General features: G+C 39.9%; 1 protein-coding gene across 5 annotated transcripts in view; it reads right to left on the bottom strand.

Annotated features, from left to right (window-relative positions):
- Window positions 1-27,946, bottom strand: part of POPDC1 (popeye domain cAMP effector 1) — a 48,529-nt gene continuing 20,583 nt past the window's right edge. For all 5 annotated transcript variants that reach the window (XM_081529330.1, XM_081529324.1, XM_081529325.1 and 2 more), the window contains 3 exons: window positions 20,853-21,020; window positions 19,509-19,650; window positions 1-3,666 (listed from right to left, as the gene is read on the bottom strand). In XM_081529330.1, the coding sequence (XP_081385456.1) occupies window positions 3,542-3,666; window positions 19,509-19,650; window positions 20,853-21,020 (435 nt within the window). In that variant the 3' untranslated portion in view covers window positions 1-3,541. The remainder of the gene's footprint in view (window positions 3,667-19,508; window positions 19,651-20,852; window positions 21,021-27,946) is intronic.

Below are 27,946 nucleotides of genomic sequence, written 5' to 3'. Positions count from 1 at the left end.
TACATATTCCAAGTAAGAAGTTTATTTGATCAAATGACAAAATATGAAGATAAACTATAAAGCTCTATTCAGACAAACTGTAAATTTATTATAAAGTAAAATGATATCCATGTAAATGGCACCTAAAAGCAGAAAGAATGCAATTCCTATAAATACTATGTCTGTATAAAGCATTCACAAAATTCTCAGGTACTTTAAAACGAGGTTGTAGGTATATTGGTAAAATCTATAAATAGTACTTAAAGTGGGTTTCTTAAACTTCCCCTACAATATGTCATGAGGGTCCTGTAATGATCAGCGTGTCAATGAGATGTGTCGTGAGGTGAAACAACCTTGAGTTCCCTGCACAGTCCTATCCCTTCACATCCTGGGGAATAGGAATTGAGTGGGTGGGAATTTCTAATCACTCTAGTTGGGCATAATTAGAAAAAGGTTGTGAAACCAGGTTAGGAAAGAGGGAAGGGAGGGGAAACACGGTAGAGTCAACGGTTTCTGCAGAGCGGCTTTATGAATGACCAAGGAAAATGGATTTTAAAAATAATGACAGTGAATCCTTGGAGCTGCACCCCAGGGTCTGGACCAACCAGCATGCCCAAGGGCTCAGCTGGGTGCCACACACACTAGCATTAAATCCTCACCAGAGGGCAAGGTCGACACCTGGGTGCACCACGGACAGAGCTAAGTGTGTAGTTACATAATTTTCTCTACTAAATATTTTTTCTAGCATCTAAGTGACTCTGCCTTTGAGGCCACGATAGGACCTGGGAAGCAAGAATCGGCAGCTCCAAGTTGCAAAATCAGAAAAGCTTCAGGCGTGTGGAAGGAGAACCAGATGCAAAGAAGGTGGTGTCTCCCAGTGGGCACAGCACACTGTTGGCAGCAAAGCACAAAGGTACAAAATGATTAAACTGAAATGAACTACACAGAGAAACAGAAGAGATCCCAGAAAGCCAAGGAGGTAACTGAAAAATAATTATATAGCACCCATTATTACTAATTTAAATCTATAAACATCATAGGGTTTGTGCTATTATTTTATAAATACAACATTTATGAGAGCTTGCAGAATATTATAAATGCCAGACATTCTGGTATAAATGTTGACTCCAGCTTCATACAAGGAACTTGATGTTACATTTCAACATAGTGGATTTGGGGTGAAAAATAGTGTAATTTTTGTAGGCCATTTTCTGGACCTTGGTCACAGCTAACTGAAGGCCAAAAAACACAGGAAGCATTTTATTTGTCGCCTTGGCAACAAATGTGTTTTTTATCTACATGTTATACAAAGATACACTTGTGTCCATGAATCTACAAAAATCATCCATAGGAGATCTTTTATGTTTTCTTATCTGCTTCTTTGCCATCGAGTCTAATGGGAGGACTACTCAATGGCTTTGGCTCCTTCACTGTCATCCTTAGAGGGATGTATTTACAGATAGTTTTATGTTTCCTATTCAAGATAAGTGGCTCTTTGAAGATTCCTAATCTTGAGATTATAATCTTCGTTATCGATGGCACTGACACACACAGACACATCAAAAAAAAAAAGTAAATGACTTCATATCACCTAATTTTAGCAGTGTGCTTTTAAACAGTGTGCTTTTCCAGCACTACCGAAAATAACCTCTAAACACATCCAGGTTGGTCATTAGAGATGCTCCCCTCTGCTGTCTAAGGTTGACTAAGTGAGACGCGTCTGAAAATGGGTCAGGGTAAGAAAATCTCAAGGTTCTGTGCACTCACAGAACATTACAAACATGGCTTTTGTAGAATCTAAAATTGCTTTCTACTTTGACAAGGATGTAATATCTAATTACTCTGTTGAATGATTTTATAAATTAGTCCTATGCATGTATGAACTCAGTGGCCTACATAGCGTCACTTCAATAGTTAAAGTGGTATTAACACCATTACTTCATACAGTTGATTCAGGCACCGAAAGAAAGAGTTCAACCTGCTATATCTTAAGCCTTAAAGTCAAGGTAAAGTCATTCATTAACCTTCGTTTCATTTCCCCAAAATAAAATCTTAATTTAGCAAACAGAAAAGACCACTACAGCAGAAAGTGAAATCAGCCTTTCTATGGTGAGGTTAATAAGCTATTCATACCCAGTCGGTGGAATTTTTCTCAGTGAGTGATCAAGCATGTAAATTTGACTCAAGTGAAATTACTAAAATAACTGGCTTTAAAAAATGAGTTTAGGAAAATGAAGTCACCCTGGAGTAGTTAATTTTTATATCTTCTCTCATAGAAATCATCTCTTGGCAAAAGATGCTTTTTGCTCAGCTCACCTGAAAATAATTTCATATGGAACTTGTTATTTAACATAATGGGACTAACTCAGAGTTGGGGTACACAAAATAAAGGTAGTGGGGCATGATGGAGCACAACCATTCAAGGGAGGCTTCCCCCAAATGGGTGGCCTGGTGAAGGGTCACAGTCACACTGACCCACTTGATGATTTAAACAAATTTTCCAAGTACCACCGTGTTTGGAATCACAACTGGTGGAAAAGAGAGATCTAGAATCAAGGTCCTCACAGCACTCTCTAGGTTGGGTGATCACGGCAGAGCTTGTGGTGGACCGTCTGCCTCATAGCTGTGTATCCGTTTGCAGCCCTGGCATCTGGTATCTGACAGACACACAGTGAGGAGCCATCTGTGCCCCTGGAGGAGCCATGTGAACATCAGAGTAGTAGCCAGAGAGTGCGGGAGCTCTGTCAGCCTCATCATTCTGTGACACTTGTTTGGCCACTTGACTCTGCAGTCCTCCTGCCCCCAAGTAATGTGCTTCCTACAGCAGAGCATGGGGCGAGATGGCTCCACATCACAGCTGAGCTGGTTTAGCCAAAGGGCGACCCTGAGCTCAGAACTGCTTCCACTGTTACCTTCTAGGGTTCATCCCAACTTCCAAACAGTGTAATATCAGGGTACTGTGAGTAAAGTCGGACGAGCTTTGTCCATTATCAACCTATCCATACAGTGCCCACAAAGGTGAGATGTTCTAGTAGAATGATGTATCCGGCCTGAGAGAAAAATATACATGAGTCACGTCACATCTTTCTTTAAAATTTTCCAGCCAGAAAATCCATTGAGCAAAGCCTGAGATTCCCCCCCCTTTTTTTTTTTAACATTCCCTCCACCTCAATCAAATGGACAACCCCATTGCCACAGCAGAGAATAAACTCTCTGATGAAAGCAAACAACAACTTGGCAAGATAAGTGAAGGTGTTTGAAATGACAAAGCACTAAGATTTTTTAAAATTTAAATGATAATATATCTAGAAAACACTGTGAAAATGTCTCTCAAAAATAGCACACGTTTTAGTCAGAAGGCTCAGTGAAACTGAAAGCTGACCAGTAAAAAGAGAAGGTAACCTTCCCATTTTTGAATCTCCCTCACTTTCCTGCCCTCAGACTCTACCAAGCTGGGTGTATGAAAGCAGAAAAAAATCTAAAAGCCGTGAGAAAGTGCTGGTATTTTTCAGGATCTCTCCAAGACAGTTTCCCTCTTGGTAACTTGGATCCTCTCTTGGGATCAAGGCCACTGACGAACTTTAAATGTATTTGAAGATGCAGGTTCAAAGACGTCGTCGTCATCTTCTACCCCTTCTTCTATTGGTTTCATCCTGGCTGAGGCTCGCTGGTGTGGGGATGGTACCTCTGTCAAAGACACAGAAAGGAAAACCACTTAATGTACAGCCTGCCCTGATGCTGGCATGATGTATCAGTGAAAAACTCCAACTGGAAAATAAAACTCTCTGGGAAGCTATAGCTGGTACCAGGAATGCAGTTTCCCTAATACTGCATCTTCTTTTTTTTTTATTTAATTTAAAATTTTTTATTTATTTTTAATTGGGGAATAATTGCTCTACAATGTTGTGTTGGTTTCTGCCATACATCAACATTAAATTGAATTTTTATTTTGGAGCTGATTTACAATGTTATGTTTCAGGTGTACAGCAAAGTGACTCCGTTATATATAACATCTACCCTAGTTCAAATTCTTTTCCCATATGGGTTATGACAGAATATTGAGTAAAGTTCCCTGTGCTATACAGTAGTCCTTATTGATTATTTTGTATGTAGTAGTGTGTATATGTAGAGGTTTTTTGATGGCTCAGCAAGTAAAAATCTGCCTGAAATGCAGGAGAGTCAGGTTTGATCCCTGAGTTGGGAAGATCCCCTGGAATAGGCACTGGCAGCCCACTCCAGTATTCTTACCTGAAACATCCCACAAACAGAGGAGGCTGGTGGGCTACAGTCCAAAGGGTGCAAAGAGCCAGACATGACTGAAGCAACTGAGCTCGAGTGTGTATATGTTAATCCCAAACTACTAATTTATCCCTCCTCCCCCCACCTTTCCCCTTTGGTAATCAAAAGCTTGTTTTCAAAGTCTGTGAGTCTGTTTCTGCTTTGTAAGTAAGTTTGTTTATATCTTTTTTTAGATTTCACATGTGATATCATATAATACTTGTTTTACTTCACTTAGTATGATAATCTCTAGGTCCCTCCATGTTGCTGCATGTGTGTGTGCTAAGTCATGTCAGTCTTGTCTAACTCTTTGCAACCCTATGGGCTATAGCCCACCAGGCTTCTCTGTCCATGGGGATTCTCCAGGCAAGAATACTGGGATGGGTTGCCATGCCCTCTTCCAGACCCAGGGATTAAACCTGCATCTCTTACATTTCCTGCATTGGCAGGTGGGCTCTTTACCACTAGTGCCACCTGCAAAGCCCAGCAAAAGGCATTCATTCATTCTTTTTTATGGCTGAGTAATATTCTATTGTATATATGTGCCACATCTTCTTTATCCATTCCTCTGTTGATGGACATTTCATTGCTTCCTCATCTTGGCCATTGTGAATAGTGATGCAGTGAATACTGGGGTCCATGTATCTTTTCAAATTATGGTATTCTTTGGATATATGCCCAAAAGTGAAATTGCAGGATCATATGGTAGCTCTGTTTTCAGTTTAAGGAACCTAAATACTGATTTCCATAGTGACTGTACCAATTTATATCCCCACCAACAGTGTATTAGGGTTCCCTGTTCTCCACAACCTTTCCGGCATTTATTATTTGTAGACATTTTGATCATGGCCATTCTGACTGGTGTGAGATGATACATCATAGTTCTGATTTCATTTGTCTAATAATTAGTGATATTGAGCAAATTTTCATGTGGCTTTTGGCCATCTGTATATCTTCTTTGGAGAAGTGTCTGTTGAAATCTTCTTCCCAGTTTTAAAGTTATTTGTTTAATATTGAGGTGCATGAGCTGTTTATATGTTTTAGAGATTAATCCTTTGTTGGTTGCACCACTTGCAAATATTTTCTCCCATTCTCTAGTTTGTCTTTTCATTTTGTTTATAGCTTCCTTTGCTATGCAAAAGCTTTTAAGTTTAATTAGGTCTCAGTCATTTATTTTGTTCCCTGGAGCAGATGGATTCAAAAATATATTGCTGTGATTTGTGTCAAAGAGTGTCCTGCCTATGTTTTCCTCTGGGAGTTTTATAGTATTCATTCTTAAATTTAGGTCTTTAATCCATTTTGAGTTTATGTATGATGTTAGAGAATGTTCTAATTTCATTCTTTTACATGTAGCTGTCTAGTTTTCCCAGCACCACTTATTGAAGAAACGGTCTCTTTTCCATTGTATAGTCTTGCCTCCTTTGTCACATATTAATGGGTTTATTTCTGGGTTTCCTACCCTTTTCTGCTGATGTATATTTCTGGTTTTTGTGTGTGTGTGTGCACCAGTACAGCACTGTTTTGATTACTGTAGCTTTGTAATATAGTGTGAAGTCAGAAAAACTGATTCCTTCAGCTCCATTTTTCTTAAGTTTGCTTTGCCTACTTGGGTTCTTTTGTGTTTCCATAAAATTCTTTGTTCTAGTTCTGGGGAAAATGCCATTGGTATTTTGATGGGAATTGCACTGAATCTGTAGATTGCCTTGGGTAGTACAGTCATTTTAACAATATCGTTTCTTCTAATCCAAGAATACAGTATATCTTTCTATGTGTTTATGTCATCTTCAATTTTTTTCATCAGTATCTTAATAGTTTACAGAGTACAGGTCTTTCATCTTCTTAGGTAAGCTTATTCCTAGGTATTTCATTCTTTTTGATGTGATGGTAAATGCGATTGTTTTCTTAATTTCTCATTCTGATCTTTCTTTCTTAGTGTATAGAAGTGCAACAGATTTTTGTGTATTAATTTTGTATCCTACAACTTTACCGAATTCATTGATGAGCTCTAGTATTGTTTTCTGGCAGCATCTTTAGGATTTTCTATGTATAGTATCATGTTATCAGCAGACAGTCACAGCTTTACTTCTTTTCCAATTTGGATCCCTTTTACTTCTCTGATTGCTGTGCATGCCAAATCATTTTGGGCAAGACCAAATATCAGGGACCTTTTGGCATGGACCAAATGTCTTTTGGACATTTTAGACAGCACTACATGGTGCTGTAAATATCAAGGACCTTGGCATGGACCAGATGTCTTATAGACCAATGTTCTGCAAGGCAGTCAAGTCAAGAAGCCATTGTTAGTCCATGAGAACAGATGTAGAGAGGATGTCACTGCAGGTGCTTGGATGGTATGAGCTTCTCAAACATATGCAGTTCCCAGTGGTTTGCCCCAAAGTCAGCTTAGGACTCAGAATGCATGTTCCTACATTAATATCATAGATGGTAATTTTAGTCCCTTGAAGGTGAATTTAACTCCTCCTTTCCCTAAGGAATGGTTCTACTCTGAAACTAGAACCTCCACCATCTGGAACATCACCCAAAAGAATATTTCTTGCCACCACCTGTCCAGTCACTCTCTGGACTTACAGGGAAGAGGGAGAGAGAGAAGGGGGTGGCAAGGAGGAGAATCCAGGCCTGCAGGAGGGAAGAGCTGGATGGAGCAAATATAACCCAGAAAAGCAGCAGAAGCCCTTATATCAAAGAAACCAAATAAACAACCCATTCATTCTGTCTGTCCTTCATTCATTCATGCATTCACCAAATGCTAATTGAGCATCTACTATAGTGGACACCATGCTTGATGGAGGAAAAAACACTGTCTAAAAGTAAGAGTAGAAGTTATCATAAATGAGTGCATAGGCTTCTCAAGGTGCCTACTATTATAGCACACACAAACTCCGTCTTGTATAGTTCCCACATTCTGTGTCAGGCTCCACTTTGTGAGGGTCTCCCCTGGCCCCACCCAGGCTTGTGCTATATTCTTGCTCTGCCCTCCAGCAGGGCGAGGTCAGTTAGCAATCAATATATCAGCAAATCCTGAACTCAGGCTAAGTGTAAGGTTGATGAAGGAGGAACAATGGGAGAAATCTGACTTTTCAAATACTTGCTCTATAGCAAAGAACAGTAGTGGGATCTTACGAAGACACAAAAAGGCAACAAGAAATTTATCAGGATCAGCTCTTAATCCCTAGCCAGAGGCAGCTCTGTACTCCACGCACGGGGATGGGGGTGCAGAGCACAGTGGTCAAGACCAGAGGCTCAGGAAACGCTTCCAGGGTTCAGATCCCTGCTGTGCTGCTTCCTAGCCTGTGACCTGTTCTCCATTACTAAACCTCTCTAGGCCTGTTTCCATCTTTGTGGAAAGGAGACATTCACAGGACCTGCCTCATGGGGTTGTTCAGGGGATTAAACAAAATAATCACGGAATGTGCTTGGCACAGTGCTGGGCATATGGAAAATGTTGCTGTCATTTTTTTGAAGAGATATATTTATTTCAACTTTACTCACTTGGATAAAAAGTGCACATTGCTTATTTTAGCTCAAATTTTGAGATCAGGATAAATATACTTGGGAAAGTGACTTTTAGGGGCTCTGTTTCTTCCATTGACAGCTTCAGAATGGGTCACCATTGTTAGAACATCAGTATCATCAAAGAAAGGATTTGTTTACATATAAATTTTTTTCACTTAAGTCTCTTTGGCATATATAACATTTATCACCATTTTCCAGTTAGAGATTCATATAACACCATTACATAAACATTAAAAAAAGTTTTTGTTAATTTTATTGAAGTATAGTCAATGTACAATACTATGTTACAAGTGTACAATATAGTGATTTACAATTTTAAATGTTATATTCCACTTATAGTTATTATAAATATTAGCTATATTCCTGTGTTATACAATATATCTTTGTAACTTATACATAGAAGTTTGTACCTCTTAATTCCTTACCTCTATACTGTCCCTCCCCCTACCCTCTCCTCACTAGTAACCACTAATTTGTTTTCTCTAAGTCTGTTTCTTTTTTTTATATTTACCAGTTCACTGTATTTTTTTTAGATTCCACAGAGAAGTAATATCATACAGTGTTTGTCTTTCTCTGTGTGACTTATTTCACTTTGGTGTTAATACCTTCCAAGTCTACTCATGTTGTTGCAAATAGCAACATTTCATTCCTTTTTATGGCTGAGTTTTTTTCAGGAGGACAAGGGGAAGCAAAAAGTTATATACAGTAACTGTCATTTATTGTTAACTATATAGTCATTGCCATCTTGGAAGATGTCATGATCCACAGCTATATCTTTCAACGTAAAAGATCATAATTACACAGTGCGGGGCTGGACTTTGGCAGAGCTAGTGTGTTTGTCATATATAAATGGAAATTGTTCACTTCCAAACATTTGCAGTTAGTTAAAATACTGAGTTTACAGGGAGACAACTACTGATGTAACTGGTAGAAAATTAGCTTTTATTAAAATAGTCTAGGAACACAATTCTGCCTCTGAGCACAGCATGGGAGAATCTCTCAGACATATTCTTTTTATCCTTTTTCACACAGGTTACAGCAGATATACCAAACATAACCTGGAATTTGCATGAGAATTATTCAAATGGCAATGTAACCTATCTGTGTGACCTTGGGGAGGTTACTTCAATTCTCTGTGCCCCAATTTCTCTATCTGTAAAATAGAAGTCATAATAATGCCATCTATTTCATATGGTTGTTAAGAGGATTACATGACTCAAACTTGTTAAATTCTTATATCTGTGCCTAGGATATCATAATCCCTTTGTAAATATAAGTCAGTAAATTAACTTAATAATATGGTCTTAGGAGAGCAATGGCCTAAATCATTAGAAAACTTGTTAAAATTCATCATCGCTCATAGGAATAGCAAATAAAGGAAATGAGGCTTGTGCTCAAATAGCGTTTTGTGTTGCTCGATGTAAGAGTGCAGCAAAATTGTCTATTATTTTTTTAGGAAAAACAATAGCCATGACTTCCATCATATTTGCAGCTTCAAGTATGATTGAATCTCATGACATATTAACTTAGGCTGAGTATCTACAATCAGATAAACCCTCAGAACAAGCAAAACAGCATGGCTAAGAGCATTATGCCAAATCAATTACGCAGAGCATCCGGACGTACGAGGACGTACGATACACGTAACGTGAAACATGCCCGGTGCATTTTGGCTGGGGAAGTGGGGAGAATTGGTCTGTAGATTTTAAGCCCACCTATCAAACCAGAGAATGAAATGTATAGAACTATCAAGCCAAATGCATGGAACTACAGGTTCTATAGTAACCTGAGGTAGCTATCCATGTTGGGGCCAAAATGTTATCTGCCCCTTTAGCTACCTCACCAATCACTGTCTTTTTCTGTTGAGAGAGAATGAAGAGAGGAACCAATACAACTAGAAATGACCTAGAGAAACTTTGGGGAGAACTTTTAGCTTCTCTATTGTCAATTGAAAAAAAAATGCACAACTAAAAGTTGAGAACTATGTTTTATTTGGCAGACAAAACTGAGGACTTAAGCTCAGGACATAGTCTCTGAGAGACTAGTCCCAAGAGGGAAGGGAGGGGCCTGGATATATAGGATTTTTTGCAACAAAGACCAGGTAGTCAGAATATCTAAAGATTACTATTAAAGAAAACCAGACATCAAGTAATTTGGCACTTTTCTATGTATGAGAAGATGCAAGAGTTTGCACTGACTGAAATCATTCCTTTGACATGCACCTCAGCTGTCTGGGGCCAGCGTCCTATGCTTTTTCATCCTGAGCCTCCTCAGGATGTGTGATCAGGGTGGCTCTGGTGGTTGACTGCTACATGGCAGGCATCCTGTTTTGAATCTTGAGTTCCCTCAGGGCTCACCATCAGGGTGGCTGTAATGAGATGACTTGACGACTACAATATCTTTTGTTTACTGATACGACAGGAAGCATTTTTTTCATTGATGTGTGCTCAGTCAAGAAGGCTGGAGTGGGTTTCCATGCCCTACTCCAGGGGATCTTCCCGCCCCAGAGATTGAACCCACATCTCTTTCATCTTCTGCTTTGGCAGGCAGATTGTGTTTTCCACTATTCTGTGAAAGAATTTATTCTGTTCCCACTCTATTTGCCCGAGAAAGGAAGAACTGTAGTCTTAGGATGTAACACTAAAAAGTAAAGCAAGATTTACTTCCGGTCCTGGGGTGACATCCAGGGGCCCCCTTCCCTTCCAGCCAAGCTCTGGCAAACTCTCAGTGCCCCAAATCCAGACCAGCGCGTTCCTCTTCTCCTCTTGCTTTTCTCTCCTCGTGAACTGGTTTCTCCACTCTCCGCTCTACCCACCAAATTCCTCTCCACTCCAGGAGGTGGGCCTCAAGCCCCACCTCCTTCATTTGTAGTCTTCCCTAATTCCTTCTCTGGGGAGATTCTGTTTTCCACCAAAAGACAAGTACTTGCATCCCTCCCTTACTAGAAAACAGGCATCTTGTGGGCTGTCATCACAGCCTTTTCTCTCCTGCAGCCTCTCTGAAGTACCCACATGTAGCTAGGTCCTTGATAACTACTTAGTACATGAGAAAAATCCCTCGCCAAAACTCTGCATGGGGCCTTCAGAAAGCTGAGCCTGAGGACGTGGGGAAACCACACAACCCACACTGGAATTCTGATGGGTCAAGCCCAAGTCCTGCCAGTGGGGCACCACCAGTGGCCCTCAAATGCATGCAGGTCTCAGTTTACAGTAACTCCTCACTGCAAAAAGTGATCGTTATCACTATCTTCTGTACTACGTGCCTTGAGGGAAATCATTTTCATATCACTGATGATTCGACAGTGCTTACAGCCCAGGCAGGAGTACCGTCCCTCCAAGTCAGCATCAGCGAGGTGCATCAGTACTGTCACCTGCTACAGAGTTTTTATGCAATCAGCCTAGAGAACCCCCAAGGGACTACACTGTGCAAGAGGCTAGGTTAAATGTTGGGGAAATAAAAGCAAACCAAACCTAGTTTCTGCCTCTCTCTTGCTTCTCAGAAACTCCATTGTACAATAGAGGAGCAATTCATCCTCACAGCATCCATATCAGTATTTCTACATTATACTCAGGCTAAAGCAGAGACAACCTGGGCATCTAAGAAAGAAGAATAGCTGGGAGATGATGTGGATGAACCCCATTCCCACCAGAGAGGGAACCACTGAGAAACAGAACTGGCCACGGTAAAGCAGGAGATGCTGACAGCCCAGCAAGACTGACAGCTAATGATTTTTTTTTTCCACACGGAAAAGACCGAATTCAGGCTCTGTGGTGCATTAGAGCCCACAAGTCCCCTCATCCCAGTTCCCACCATGGTGCCTGTTGCTCTTTTCTCCATTGAGCAGACCAATGCGCTGGAAGGTGAAAGGAATGAAGTTTGACTTATAGCTGCCAGAAGCCACCAGAGCCAGCCGGCTGTCTGACCCCCGAGAGAAATCAGAGTCTCAGAGAGAGCCCACTCTTTGTCTCAACCTCAGGTGGCCTGGCTTCTGTACCACTAAGAGCCAAGTATGACATTCATCTGGCCCTACCTGGGAATTGGCCACAGTCACAGCCAGGAGCTTCCTGGAGAAGGAGCTCGCTGACCCTGACCTGGTATTCTCTGCCCTCTGCAGGAGAACCACTGGTTCAGTGGAAAGACTCAGAGGCCATCACCATGCTGCCAGAAATCATTTTTGTCCACTAATCCAAACCCAATTTGGAGTGTGAACAACAACAACAAAAAAGAATATTCTGCTTCAAGGGGACTAGTTATATTTCAAAAATTGAACATTAATAATTCTACAAGTTTGCCCAGTTTTTCACTAACCTAGTGCACTGATGCATCATCAGAACTTTGCCCAGAAGGCCCAATACCTTCCCTGAGTGTGAGAGCGTGAGGAGAGAACAGAGGGAGAAATTGAACTTATCTTTAGCTAAGTGCATTTTCAAATTACTTTTGCCTCTCGAGGACATGACTATGAGGTTCATGACCTCTGTATAATGCTTCACTTTTCATTTATTCCAAATTCTAGAGGGGCAAATAATTCCATCTCCATAAATTTTCTAGGAAACTGATTTTTATCCTTTTAAAGCCACTTCCACAGTTGAGAGACAGAAGTGGTTAACTGTATCTTTGATATTTATTGTAATCAAGAAGAGATAACTAGCATTATCTTTGTCTTTTAGCTATCAATATCATCCAATTAACCCTGGCTGACAATTAACGCAATTTATTCTTACAGTAAATAAATATCTCAGACTGAACTTCAATCCAGACTTATCAGGTGTGAACTTGTTAAACAGCTACATCAAGAGTTACTTTTGCTTGGGGGACGTTTCATAGTATACCACGTAGCAAAAAAACCAATTCTGCCAAGAAGACATATACTTGCTTCCATAGATAGCAAGGCCTGGGGAACGCACAGCCAGCAGAGCAGAACCGACTCTGAGCTGGGTGCCAATTTGGTGTGTTAGGTGGGAAAGAGAATGGGAGCACCAGGTAGGCATCCTAAGGGTAAGAGAGTAAAACTAAAAAACACAGGCTCTGAGCAAATGCAGAAGACGGAGGAATAGCTCTGAACCAAACAGTGGGCACCTCTACTCATGCCAGACCACAGGAGAATACCCACAGGCGGCTTTGGATCCAGGAAGCAGAGTCTCTTCTCAGCACACCTGTTTAGACAGCAGCTTGTGCTGGATCCTAGCTGAAAAGAAAAGGAGCTGGCAGTGAAGACACACTTTGTGTCCTGGAGGGTTGTTGCCGGCGGGGGAAAACCAGCCAGGCGCCTCCACAGAGGATGGGCTCAGGCTGCCCTGCCAGGCCTTGTACCTTAAAGTCCCGAGTTAAACACAGGAAGCCTTTTTATACACAGACCCAGAGGATCTTACATAACCATCCATCCAAACTCTGCTATAAGTGCTAAAAAATTAGGTAGGAGAAATGCCCTTTGACAGAATTCTATCCTTATTGAGCTTATTTCTATTTTGGTGTGCTTATGATTACATGAGGGCCTGAGGGCTTCTCCTTGCAGGAGAAAGTAAACAGACATAGTTGTTCTTATTAAATCCAGAGTGAAGGTCACACTTGTTCCAGAGAATGAGTAAGTGACCTCAAGTTTGATCTTTAAGTAAGCAAAGGACCATGATATGAAGTTTGTCAAGTGACTTCTCTCTCTGCTTCAGAAATTTTAACAAGGAGTGACACTTTTATAAACTCTCCAGTATAATTGTGGTAAGATGTTTTTCCCCTTTCCTTTGTTAACTTTGATGACATTTTCTTCATTCCTTTTAAAGTGTTCTTTTATTATGTTTAACCATCTGGCCAACTGCTTTAACAAGTAATTAAAAACCTTACAGGGGTTTAGAATTTTAATTAGATTATACATTTTTTGATGTATGAGGATGGGGAAAAATGTAATGGCTTTTTTGCTAGAAAAGGATTATCATCCCCTTTATGCCTTTGCCTTATGTATATTATAAGACTTTGTTGAATTTAAAAAACATGTTTTTCATTGAGGTCATAAGATTATTTCAGGTTGTAGAAACTAAGTTTGGATGGAAGTTTTCTGAACAATAATGCTGAAGAGTAGGTATGCCTTTAGACCTAATTTCCTTAAAGGAACTCAGCAAAGAATGATACAGATTATGGCAAATGGGGAGGATGAGGAGGTTAGTGGCTCTCAGGAGGAGGTTCTCAGATCAATGTCTGGCTTCTCAGATGGGTGGTTGGGAGCCCTGAGATGCCCGGGAACAGGTGTGAGTAGCCAAGGAATAGCCTGAGTCCTCTCCTGCCCTAAAGAGAAAGCTTTAGGGTTGCAGAGCTGGTGGATAAGCTCAGAGGAGCAGGGAAGGCAGTTCAAGGATGGCGGCCGTGCAGCAGAGCCAGAGAATCACCAGTCTGGGGTGAGGTAGGAGGGCGGGGGGCTCCGAGAGGAAGGTGTGAGACAGAGGGGACGTGGGACCGATGGCCCGGGAGAATGAAGACGTGAGACCAAAATGGTAAGGGTAAGGAAGAAGAGAGGCCACTAGAGGTACCCATGAAAACAAAAAGCAGGAGGAAAAGGCATGACTCAAATATCAAATAACTATTCAGACTTTAAGAAGAAATGAAATAATTCACCCAAAACAAAAAGCAGCTAATACATACTGAGGATCTGGTGAATAAGATGATCCTGACAGCAAGGCATAAAAAAGACTTTAGAGAGAAAAAGGAGAGGCATAGCAGGAAGTAAACTACAGGAAATGGCATTAAAATGCAGGAAGTGGCATTATTTATTTGTGTTTTTACAAAAGGAGAATCCATTTGAACTTATCAGGAACAGTCTCCTTTGAACAGATCAGGAATCATGATGACATTGGAACCCAAAGAAAGCAATGTAGTCATAGCCCACTATCAAATTCTGAATAGAGAGTAATGTCAATATTATTTATTTGCTTTAAACTTTATAAAACAAGCCATGGATGAAGCAAGGAAGACCTAACTGCAGTTGGCAGAGAGAATAATCATATTTAATACCTTTTAACTGTACATTTAAAAAATGGATAAGATGGGTAATTTGTGTGTTACATGTATTTTACCACATTAAAAAACAATTCAGAAACCAACACAACATTGTGAAGCAATTTTCCTCCAATTAAAAAAGCATAAAAGCTTCTGCACAGCAAAGGAAACTATAAACAAGATGAAAAGACAACACTCAGAATGGGAGAAAATAATTGCAAAGGAAGCAACTGACAAAGGATTAATCTCCAAAATATGTAAGCAGCTCATGTAGCTCAACATCAGAAAAACAGCCCAATCAAAAAATGGGCAGAAGACCTAAACAGACATTTCCCCAACAAAGACAACAGATGGCCAATAAACACATGAAAAGATGCTCACTACCGCTCATTATCAGAGAAATGCAAATCAAAACTACAATGAGGTATCACCTCACACCAATCAGAATGGCCATAATCAAAAAGTCTACAACAATAAATGCTGGAGAGGATGTGGAGAAAAGGGAACCCTCTTGAGCTTTTGGTGGGAATGTAAATTGATACAGCCACTATGGAGAAGAGTACGGAGATTCCTTAAAAAAACTAGGAATAAAACTACCATATGACGGAACAATCCAGCTGCTGGGCATATACCCTGAGAAACCACAATTCAAAAAGACACATGTACCCCAATGTTTGCTGCAGCACTATTTACAATAGCCAGGACATAAAAGCAACTTAGATGTCCAACAACAGATGAATGGATAAAGATGTGGTACATACACACAGTGGAATATAACTCAGCCATAAAAAGGAATGAATTTGAGTCAGCTGTAGTGAGTTGGATGAACCTAGAGCGTGTTATACAGAGTGAAGTAAGTCAGAAAGAGATAAACAAATATTGTGTATTAATGCATATTTATATAGAATCTAGAAAAATGGTACTGATGAACCTATTTGCAGGGGAGGAATGGAGATGCAGACATAGAGAATGGACTTGTGGACACAGTGCAGGAAAGAGGGGGTGGGATGAATTGAAAAAGTAGCATTGACATATCTACACTACCATGTGTAAAATAGCTGTTGAGAATAGTTGTTGTATAACACAGGGAGCCCAGCCTGGTGCTCTGTGATAACCTAGAGGGGTGGAATGGGGTGAGAGGGAAGCTCAAGAGGGAGGAGGGAGATATATATATATATATATATATATATATATAAAAAACATTGACTAATTTGCATTGTTGTATGGCAGAAACCAACACATTGTTGTAAAGCAATTTTCCTCCAATTAAAAAATAAGAAAAAAGAAGGAATAGAAATATGTTCTCAACCTTGATTATTGAAAAGTTAAAGAAGAGACAGGAGTTTGAAGGTAGAAGGGGAAAAAATAAGTAACTGTAAGGAAGCTAATGTCCTCACCTTTAGAAGTGCTTCAGAGAGAAAAAGAAATGGAGGTTTATATGTATTATTTAATGTTACAAATATAAACAATGAAGGGATAAAAACTAGTCATATTTTATACTGAGCAGAAGTGGGAAGGGAAGTTAAAAGTGAGGTAAGTTAGATTAGAAGATAAAGGTTAGGAGGATAAATCAATAAATGACAGCACACTATTTAGCATTTTGGACAAAAACTGTTCCAATATAATTGCTCTTAAAGAGTGGTTAGGTTGGAAGGGGTCAGTTCTTTTCATTGAAAAAAAATTTTTAATTATTTGATTACTGTATATTAACTTGATAATTTTATTTTATTAAAAGACTGAAAGTACACAGCCCAATAAAATCCCTTTACAGTCATTTTACAGATGAGAAAATGCTGGATGAGGAGAGAGGCCATTTAAAGGACTGGTGAGGGCTGGGGCCCTGGAGATGGTCCCCCAGCCAGGAGGAGGTTGTGCACTAAGGTCCCAGAAGAGATGAATGGCATATTCCTTGCCATGAAAAAGGGGAAATACAACACTTACCTTGCGAAGGTAAGTGAAGATGAAATGAGAACATGTATGACAATGGTCAGGATGTGTCAGCGGCTGCAACAGGGGCTGAATATTCCCAAACAAGTTTACACTCATGCATGGGTATTTGTAAGGTCAAAGGCAAAGCAAGACCTTGGAACCAATTCAGTACTTCTTAGTTTCAGGGCTGGCGAGCGGCCCTGACCAGGTTATTTAACCTCCCTAAGCTGCATTCTACTCATCTACAAAGTGGGGGCGCTGCTTTTCACTAGCCCTTCTGGTGGGTCCCAGAACAGTTCTTAGGCTCATCTCCAGGTCCCTGCTGCCTTTCCACCTCTCCATATAATCCTGTTAGTAAGCCTACAGATGTTCACAGGGGAAACGAAATACAGATTGGATTGAAAAGATTATTTCATGAAACTCAGAAGATGGAATTGGCTTTTTGTATATGTCCAGGTAAAGAAATATATAAGAGAGCTGAGAGAAACTCATTATATCAGATAAGCTGCCTAGTCATAACAGACAAGAATACTAACCAGATGCAAACGAACTCAGCTTGGCACAGATTTGTACCCCTAAGCAGGGATGAATGTCCATTTGCTGTGCAGTTCACACACACACACACACACACACACACACACACACACATACACATGCACACACTCAAAACTGCATATATGTGACTCTATGCATTTACATCATAACGTGTAAGAGCTTATATAATAAACCTGAGGGTAAAATATATATTTAATAATCAAATAAACAACATAAGCAGGCTGTACACATTTTCAGTACAGCAAAGTGCACCTGAACAAGGGAACTGAGAAGTAAAGCTGCCACCCTGTCCCCCGGGGCTGCCTGCCTCTTCAGACATGGAAGTTTCAATTACTCATGCAAGAAACAGCCATTTGGATTAAACTCACAATTCACTATAAGGAAGAGGGAAGGAAACAGACCAAGAATTGTGCCCTGCAAATCTGATATGACAGCTCATGTCAGATTAGAAAGGTCATGCAATTTATTCCAAGTCATACAACTAATTATTATTAGAGCAAGGACCCAGGTCTGTATGTACAAGATGTGTGATCTATACACAAAATACATGGAAATCTAGGCTTCTGGAGGCAAGTATAGTACAGATGTTAATCTTGAAAACATGTTCTCATTCTGTTTAAACAACATATCCTAGAGAAGGTTTTCTTTTCTAAAATGTTAAAATGTCCAAAGGACTTCCCTGGTGGCTCAGATGGTAAAGAATTTGCCTACAATGCAGGAGAACCAGGTTTGATACCTGGGTTGGGAAGACCCCTTGGAGAAGGAAATGGCAACCCAATCCAGTATTCTTGCCTGGAGAATCCCCATGGACAGAGGAGCCTGGCGGGCTACAGTCCATAGCGTCACAAAGAGTCGGACATGAACGAGCAACTAACACTTTCACTTTCAAAATGTCCAAAAGCTTTAGATTATACAATAAAATACTACAGAAAAACAAATCTGATTTTAAGAAAATGAATGGCCATCCCATATACTGCTTGTTCTCAGGGCTTCCTCAGCAATACGGCAGAGCTATAAAGACTACAAAAAAAGCCGTTCTACAGGAAAAAATAACCACATACAATGTTTCAGTGTAAATCCCCTTTCGCTGGCCTTTCTTAGAAATCACTGTACAAGTAATTAAGATGGGTCCATTGTAAAATGCTTATTAATGACCACCAAACTGTTTCAACAAGGCAGATAATACATCTGATATGCTAGTAGATTCAGAGTTTGGTCAACCTCAGTTGTACTTTCGAAAAGTTACTTTGGAATAAAATATAGCCATTTCCAGGTTATCATTTGTATTCTTTCTGAAATCTCCTTTAGGCCCAAATGCATTTCTGTGCCTAGACTGTGCTTTGACACTTACACCAATTACATGGCCTTGTCAATTCCAGCAATACTGTGCAATACTTAAAATACTTAATCCATTTTCTCTAAAGCATCCAAAGTTACAAGATCATTTACATACATGTTTAGGATTGTTGAATGTGTATCCGGATGTTCTTAAAAGTTACTTTGGTTTTATATATGATTGCAAAGATGAATAGTTTTTAGTTCATGCAGTGAGAGAATCTGCCTGTCTGCTATTTCTCATGAATTGGTTCAACATTCTTACACCACCATTATTGGAATAATTCTTATTATAAAATAAGTTCAAGCATTAACATTAAGCATCTCTTGAAATAATTCTGTTTCATCTTATTAACCTCAACATCTGTGTCATTAGTGCTATTTAAAGTGTTTAAAAGCAATCTAAGCTATAGCAGACTCTTGAAAAACTTGCCTTTTGGTGGGAGTATGAATGAGGTGACTCACAGTGGAGCTGAGTGGCCTCCTTCATCTTAGGGAAAGTTCTGTTAACTGATCACCTGTTAACTCTGGGTGCTTACACTGAGATAACCAGCTGGCAGTATAACCTCCAGCTGTTGCTTCCTACCATTTTAAACACTGGGTGTAGTTTCCATGAAAATCATGAAAACAAGAAGACCATGCCCAGAAATCCATACGGACTGTTTCATACTATTCCACTCAATAGTTTGAGAAAGGTATATGGCAAAACAAGTGGACAACTTCTGAAATGGAAATAAGAGTTCTAGATTTAGATTTTAACTGATGGGCAATACAGAAAACTAGGAAAACTGATTATTTTTATTGTTACCTTTAGGTTGTCAAATAATTTCAACTTGAAAAGTTACTTTTCTGATCAAACTTGTCATTTGTCCTTTTCTAGCAACATCCATCAGAATCCCAGGGTGGGGATAACTTACGAAGAGAGGATACACTGGAGGTGCCCCGAAGAAACTGGTGTAAGCCGTCTTCGTCTTCACTGGAGCTGACTATACTGTTCCTCATTTCCAGCATGGACAACTGAGTGCAAAGGCTGAGCTGGCGGTCCAACTTTTTGATCTTCTGTAAAGCAAAGTTTTAAGATTTCTGAGAGCTATGTGACTTAGATCATAGCTTTCCTGTAAGTAGCATTTACTTTTCCTTGAAATAGAGAACTGTTGGTACATAGTGACAAATAAATAGTAGCTATAATTTTTTATTATAAGCTATTACTGCAAATACATTATAAAAATTTAATATACTCACTGGACTATTTATTAATCTGAAAAATGCTAAGCACCAACCTAATTTGATAACAGTCTAGACAAGATAACTTGAAGAGTGCACACACCCATACTCATAGTCCCTGGGGAATAGTACTTATGGAAACAATGTTTTGCAAGTTCTCTTCTGTAATCATTTAAATTTCTTACTCAGCAAACATGGGAAAATGAATATCAAATTGCAAATTGTTGAAGATCCATACAGTTCTGAAATGCCTAACTGAATGGCCACAGGCTTCCATCCTATACCTCTCGTCACTTATGGGCTTTCTGGAAAGGGACCTGATCAGTAGGATGTGCAAGACTGGAAGACACAGGGTTAAAATGCCAAGCTCCTGCTTGCTGGGGTTGATCAGCATTTATCAGTCTGCCCTGCCTTCCCTGGCCTACACACATCACCCTTAGTCCTCCATCTCACTTACCATCTTCTTTAGGTTCCTTGAAAGACAGTTTATGAAGAGGACAGCACATCCTCACTACACATGAGGTGTCTGGCATGTGTAGACACCTCACTACTACTGCTAAGTCAGTCGTGTCCGACTCTGTGCGACCCCATAGATGGCAGCCCACCAGGCTCCGCCGTCCCTGGGATTCTCCAGGCAAGAATACTGGAGTGGGTTGCCATTTCCTTCTCCAATGCATGAAAGGGAAAAGTGAAAGTGAAGTCGCTCAGTCGTGTCCGACTCTTCGCGACCCCATGGACTGTAGCCTACCAGGCTCCTCCATCCATGGGATTTTCCAGGCAAGAGTACTGGAGTGGGGTGCCATTGCCTTCTCCGAGACACCTCACTAGGTCATGAGAAATGTAATAATTGCATGGTATTTCCTCATTCTTGAGAAATGATCCCCTGAAGAGTGTCTCAATTATAAGCATCCCCACTTCATTTAACATAGAACTAATTAATGATTAGTTAATGAAGATTCAGGAAACTATACACTGCATAAAGGAGGGATACCTCACTCTACATATGTATTTAACAAAGGACTCGGAAAAATACGTACTTTATCATTTAAGGTGGGATCATTCAATGAGTAGAGCTTGTTTGTAATGTCTTTTCCTATAAGATACCTAAATATTTCATACAGAAAAGGTTCTGACTCCAGAAAGTAAGTTAATCTTTCTCTTGACCAGCATAAAAATCTGCAATTATCATCTGCAATAATGGTGACCTGCCAAAGAAACAGAAAGAAAAATATGAATTATGATGTCAGTAACTTGGGGAAAGGGAAGAGTGGAATAATTTAGTGGTATTATTATAGCAATGTTTTATCATATGAGTTAAAATAAGATTCATAAACACAAGCTTCTATAAATATAACATTATGTTTAAAATCAAACAGTCTGTACACTGGACTTCCCAGTGTACAGTAAAGAACCCGCCTTCAGTGCAGGAGACATAAGAGATGCAGGTTCAATCCCTGGGTCAGGAAGATTCCCTGGAGGAGGGCATGGCAACCCACTCCAGTATTCTTGCCTGGAGAATCCGCATGGACAGAGGAGTCTGGTGGGCTATGGTCCATAGGGTCTCAAGAAGTCGGACATGACCAAAGCAACTGAGCACGCAATCTGCAGACTAAGTGAAAATAAAGTCTTCAAGTTTTGTTGTTCCGTTTTGTGAGGTCTGATGATAGAAGATTGGCCTCCATGTCAATAGTACTGCTAGAGTGTACTAGACTGATGTCCCAGTTGGGTGTTCAATATGGCTAAATATTTCTTTATACCTGGATTATTATACTAGAGAATGAAAAAATGAACTCATGTGAATTGATTTTAGGATCCAGATTGTCATTGATGAACAAGGCTAGTAAGGGTCCTATTTTGTTCCTTTTGTCATAGGTATTTCTTGTGTGTGAACTACCAAGGGTAGTACAATGCGGACACACGAATAGATGCTCCAGCTAGCTCAGAACTGGGAAACCATACGCTTTCCTTTAGTGTCATTACATAAGAAAGTGGGAGAGCATTGTAATTGCACTGTGCAGAGCTCGAGTATTCCTTAAAGAAATCCTCTCTCCAGAACGAGGAGCTCAGTGTGAGGATGCCCTTCCTCCCATGCAGGTCCTTCCATCAGCTTCACAAGGCATGCCTATCACTGAACTCTAGCTCATCTGTGGTCCATTCTCTCTCCTGAGCACCCTGAGGGCAGGGACTGTGCATCTTCATACTGATTGCCTGGCTTCCAACACAGAGTGGTGCTCAGTGCAGATTTACTGATGAAGGAATTGACAGATGAACACAAATACTACTGAAGGCAAAAAGTGTTTTTATATCTTTAATATTAAACCTAATGCCTTTCCAAGTGGGAGATTAATAAAAGTTTTCAAAATTGACATGAAGTCATATCTGGGCTCAGAGCAAATGTTTCCAAAGGAGCTCTTTACCCTTTGTTAGTCAGAAAACTAAATGTATTTCAGATAACAAGATATGTTTTCTCTCTATAGGAGAGAAAACAGAAAACCCAGCTTCTCTCCTGTGTCAGTGGCTGAAATCTGATCCTCAGTAAATCAGAGGGTTTGACGACAAAAGATGGGTCAGTGTTCCCAGGAAAATAAAACTGTACTTATTTATTATATTAAATAATATTAAATAATAAATCTGCCAAACCAAACACATTGGCATTTAAAAACGCATCAGCAGCTCTATGGTTCCATAAAACACTAAATTTCATTTATTCTTTCAACATACATTGTTAGGCTGGTAGTTTATGCCAGACCCAGTTCAAGGCACTGAGGTTATCATGGTGAACAAGAAAGACAAGACCTTGCCCTGTGATGCTTGCATTAGTGGAGGAAGTTGATAATAAAGAAATGTGACAACCTCAGGTGGCAGTAAGTGTTTTGACAAATTACAGGACGGGGAAAATGGAAGAGAATGACTAGGAAATTCTAGGTACACATTATGCCCTTCCTTTAAGAATGTATTGTATTTTGAAACATTTAAGGTGCTTTTATATCTATCATGTAAGCAGATCCTTAAAACTGCCTTTGAGATAAGACAAATAACATTTTTCCTCATTTTCCAGATGCCAAATAAGCACCAAAAAATTTATATATGGACACATGTTAATGAACAGTGGACTGAGCGCTTCTGACTTCCAGCCCAGACATGTTTTTCCACCAGGTGGGAAGTCTAATATGTTCTAGATTCATCAAGACAATCACCGAGAAAGCCATTTGGTGAAGTGAGCATAAGGCTGACTCACCATCGAGAATCCTCTGTGTAAAGAACAACTGAACATAGTGTCATAAAGCCTACATTCTAGTGGAGGAAGCTGGTAATAAGTAAGGCTACATGACCAAGAACAAGAAGATTTATAGGAAGAGAAGTATAAGATCAAAAGACATAGAAGCCTGTCCTTAGGAGTTCCCAGAAACAGTGGGAGATGTATATGTAAATAAAAGGCGACTGAATAATATTCTCAAGGAGGGAGTATTTTTAGAGAAGGTGAGCACCAGGCACTCAGGGTGACCCAGTTCTGCCCCGAAGCATTGAAGAAAGGGTTAGGAGAGTTGAAGTCCCTTCATTCTGCAAAGACATCATCCATGCCTTTGTAAGATACAATTCATGCACAGTGGGGGAAGAAGTAAAGGAAGAGTTGGAAATCATCCAGGAAAAGAAGAAGCCATTGCACAGGTGATGTACTGCACGTGCATTTAACATTTTTTCAACGATTGTAATAACCTAAAGTTTTCCATGAGGCAAAAATAGTTTTAATATGATATTATAGTTTGCTTAGAACCATTTTTAAAAATTGAAGTTTAGTTGATTTAGTGTTTCAGGTATATAACAAAGGGATTTGTTTATACATATATATCTCCATTTTCAGATTCTTTTTCATTATAGGTTATTATAAGATTGAATAATGTTCCTTGTGACATCAAATTGGGAAAAGAGTACATCAAGGCTGTATATTGTCACCCTGATTATTTAACTTATATGCAGAGTACATCAAGCAAAATGCTGTACTGGATGAAGCACAACCTGGAATCAAGATTGCTGGGAGAAATATCAATAACCTCAGATATGCAGATGACACCACCCTTATAGCAGAAAGTGAAGAAGAACTAAAGAGCCTCTTGATGAAAGTGAAAAAGGAGAGTGAAAAAGTTGGCTTAAAGCTCAACATTCAGAAAACGAAGATCATAGCATCTGGTCCCATCACTCCATGGCAAATAGATGGGGAAATAGTGGAAACAGTGACAGACTTTATTTTGGGGGCCTCCAAAATCACTGCAGATGGTGACTGCAGCCATGAAATTAAAAGACACTTGGTCCTTGAAAGAAAAGTTATGACCAACCTAGACAGCATATTTAAAAGCAGAGACATTACTTTGTCAACAAAGTTCCATCTAGTCAAGACTATGGTTTTTCCAGTAGTCATGTATGGATGTGAGAGTTGGACTAGAAAGAAAGCTGAGCACTGAAGAATTGATGCTTTTGAACTGTGGTGTTGGAGAAGACTCTTGAGAGTCCCTTGGACAGCAGGGAGATCCAACCAGTCCATGGTAAAGGAAATCAATCCTGAATATTCACTGGAAGGACTGATGCTGAAGCTGAAAGTCCAATACTTTTGCCAGCTGATACGAAGAACTGACTCATTTGAAAAGACCCTGATGCTGGAAAAGATTGAAGGCAGGAGGAGAAGGGGACGACAGAGGATGAGATGGTTGGATGGCATCACCGACTCAATGGACATGAGTTTGAGTAAACTCCGGGAGCTGGTGATGGACAGGTAGGCCTGGTGTGCTGCAGTCCATGAGGTTGCAAAGTCAGATGTGACTAAGCAACTGAACTTAACTTCTGCTGTATAGCGAAGTTATTCAGTTATACATATATACATTCTTTTTTAATATTCCTTTCCATTATTGTTTATCAAAGGATATTGAATATAGTTCCCTATGCAATACAGTAGGGCCTTGTTGTTTAAACATTCTATACTTAATACCTTACATCTGCTAACCTGAAACTCTCACTTTACCCCTCTCTAACTCCCTCCTCCATGGCAACTATAAATCTGTTTTCTATGTCTGTGAGTCTGTTTGTTGTATAGATAGGTTCATTTGTGCCATATTTTAGGTTCCACACATAAGCGACATCATATGGTGTTTGTCTTTGACTTTCTCACTTACTTTACTTAGTTTGATAATCACTAGTTCCATTTATGTTGCTGCAAATGGTGCTATTTCATTTTATTTTAAGACTGAGTAATATTCCATTATATGTATGTACCACATCTTGATCCATCCATCTGTTGATGGACATTTAGGTTGCTTCCATGTCTTAGCTACTGTGAATAGTGCTGCAATGAACAATGGGGTGCTTGTATCTTTTTGACTTACAGCTCTGTATGGACATATGCCCAGGAGGGGGATTGCTGGATCATATGGTAACTCAATATTTAGTTTTCTGAGGAACCTCTGTACTGTTTTCTATGGTGGCTGCACCAACTTACATTCCCACCAACAGTGTAGGAGGGTTCTCTTTTCTCCACACCCACTCCAGGCCATTCTGACCAGTGTGAGATGGTACCTCATTGTAGTTTTGATTTGCATTTCTCTAATAATTAGCGACGTTGAGCATCTATTCTTGTGCCTATTTGCCATCTGTATTTCTTCTTTGGAGAAATGTCTATTTAGGTCTTCTGCTCATTTTCTCATTGGGCTTTTTGTTGTTGTCAAGTTGTATGAGCTATTTGTATATTTTGGAAATTAAGCTCTTGTCGGCTGCATCGTTTGCAAATATTTTCTCCCATTCAATAGGTTGTCTTTTCATTTTGTTGATGGTTTCCTTTGCTGTGCACAAGCTTGTAAATTTGATTAGGCCCCATTTGTTTGTTTTGTTCTAATTTCTATTTCCTTGGGAGACTGACCTAAGAAAACATTGGTATGATTTATGTCAGATAATGTTTTGCCTATGTTCTCTTCTAAGAGTTTTATGGTATTATGTCTTATGTTTAAGTCCTTAAGCCATTTTGAGTTTATCTTTGTGTATGTGAGAGGGTGTATTCTAAGTTAATTGATTTACATGTGACTAGGCAACTATTTTTTATTGATGGTTGAAAACTACTTTAAACCTGTTTAAACTATTATTCAATTTAAATGTAGTAACAGTATTCATATAATAAGCTCTGCATGCGTGCTAAGTCACTTTAGTTATGTCCAACTCTTTGTGACCCTTCAGACCATAGCCCCCATGGCTCCTCTGTCCATGAGATTCTCCAGGCAAGAATACTGGAGTAGATTGCCATGCCGTCCTCCAGGGGATCTTCCTAACCCAGGGATGGAACCTGAGTCTTACGTCTCTTGCATTGACAGGAAGGTTCTTAACCACTAGCGACACCTGGGAAGTTGAGTCTTCCAAGTCCACAAGAGCAAGCATTTAGTTGGAAGCAGGTAGTTAGCATAATGACTGAGATGATTTCACTCGATAGCTAGTGCTTCATTTCTGTCAAGTAGACAGTTTTACTTAATGATTTCCTGTCACAGCGGCCAAGTGAAACATATCTTTAATGAGGAATTTTTTTAAGCACCTAGGAATTCTTAAAGCTTTCATGAAATACACTTGCTTTTTAGATTATTAGGGTATCTCAGCAATGCCATGCTTGAGTTCTTGTGAAGAATTTTACAGAAGAAATAAAAGCCTACACAGTACTGGAAGACACAAAAGAATTTCTCTCAAGTAGAGAATTAGACAAAGCATTTGTAACCAGGTTTGCTGCAATTACTCAAGTTGCTGGATTAGTCCCAAACCAATCCTACACCCTCACTTAATGAAAAGACCTTATCAAGAACCAGGGTGTTGGAAGGAAATGCTGAATGTGCTAGCATGGGAAATGGCAGTCTGACATTATGACTGACTGACTGTCCTCAGGGGAGAATTTATTATTTTCTTTGCGTACTGCACAACATTTCACACATGAAAATGTCCCAGAAGTGGTCCATTCAGCTAATTTTTATTGAGTTCTTGTCCACACTAAAACACAGCAGAGCCAAGGCTGGCAGATTAAATTGCTTTGCAACTTAACCCAAAGATTTACTTAACACTAAGAGAAGGTTTTATTTAAAAGCCAGTTAAAGCTCAGTGTTCCTTTATTTCACCAGAGCCTGGACATCTGCCTCCAAGACATTCTTTTTCCCTTAAAGTCAATAAAGGTTTGTTTTTCAAGCTTCACAGCACAGGATGTGCTATCGATTATGGGAAGGCAACAGCGGGAGGTAGAACCCAAAAGAAAAATGAAAATGGCAAAGCTCACTGGAGATGAAATGACTGTACAAAGAAGAAATAAGACACAAAACACTACTTCTGCCTTTTGCGATATTGATACTCAAGATTCTCCCAAGAGTTCTCAGCAGCAGCCTGGCTCTGTAAGTCCTAGCAGAGCACCAAGGGAGCAGCTGGATGTTTAGAGTTGCTGTGTCCGCTCTGTCACTCTGCCTGTCTTCCTAATTACTGCACGTTCCCGAACAACATTCACTGTGTGATCTCAAGGGACGGTCACCAATTCTACTGGCTTCCTTTCCTCCTTTCATCCTACTGTTGAATTCACTAGCACCCCTACCAAAGAATGAATTTAAAGAAACAAAAATGCAAAGGAAGCAGCACCTTGTCAGAACACTTAATAACTATCTGGGAGTTAGAGAAAAATGAAATTAGCAGGTAAAAGGGTATGTGGGTGCAGAAGTCTGGCCACTGACAATTTCAAGTGTCCTCTGCCATTAGCATAGAGAGTGAAAAGCTGATCCTGGGAGCACATGATGGTTTTCATCTGGGAACTCGCTTCAGGAAGAGGCAATATACTCCTACACAGATGTGCAACAGCTATTTTTACTCTTGAGTGTCCGCCAATAGGAACATTTGGTGAACAATCAAAACAGAATCTCTCCTGAGGGCTTACTCTGATGGGAGTCTTCTCCAACTGTATGGGACTTAGGCTCGATGATGCCAGAGTAGTTTTTATCCATTGATCCATCAGCCACACCAGACTCTCTGCAGAGAAAAGCTAACTAGTGCTTGGGGAGGCTGAATCAATATCTTTCACCAGGTTAGGGAACCTTGAGTTTGGTCATGTTTTTAAAAACATGAGAAGCAAATCAAT

Source organism: Giraffa tippelskirchi, chromosome 9, assembly GCF_054371585.1.
Source record: "Giraffa tippelskirchi isolate mGirTip1 chromosome 9, T2T-mGirTip1v1.2.pri, whole genome shotgun sequence".
NCBI classification, from domain to species: domain Eukaryota; kingdom Metazoa; phylum Chordata; class Mammalia; order Artiodactyla; family Giraffidae; genus Giraffa; species Giraffa tippelskirchi.
This window is presented reverse-complemented; position numbering and strand designations above follow the sequence as displayed.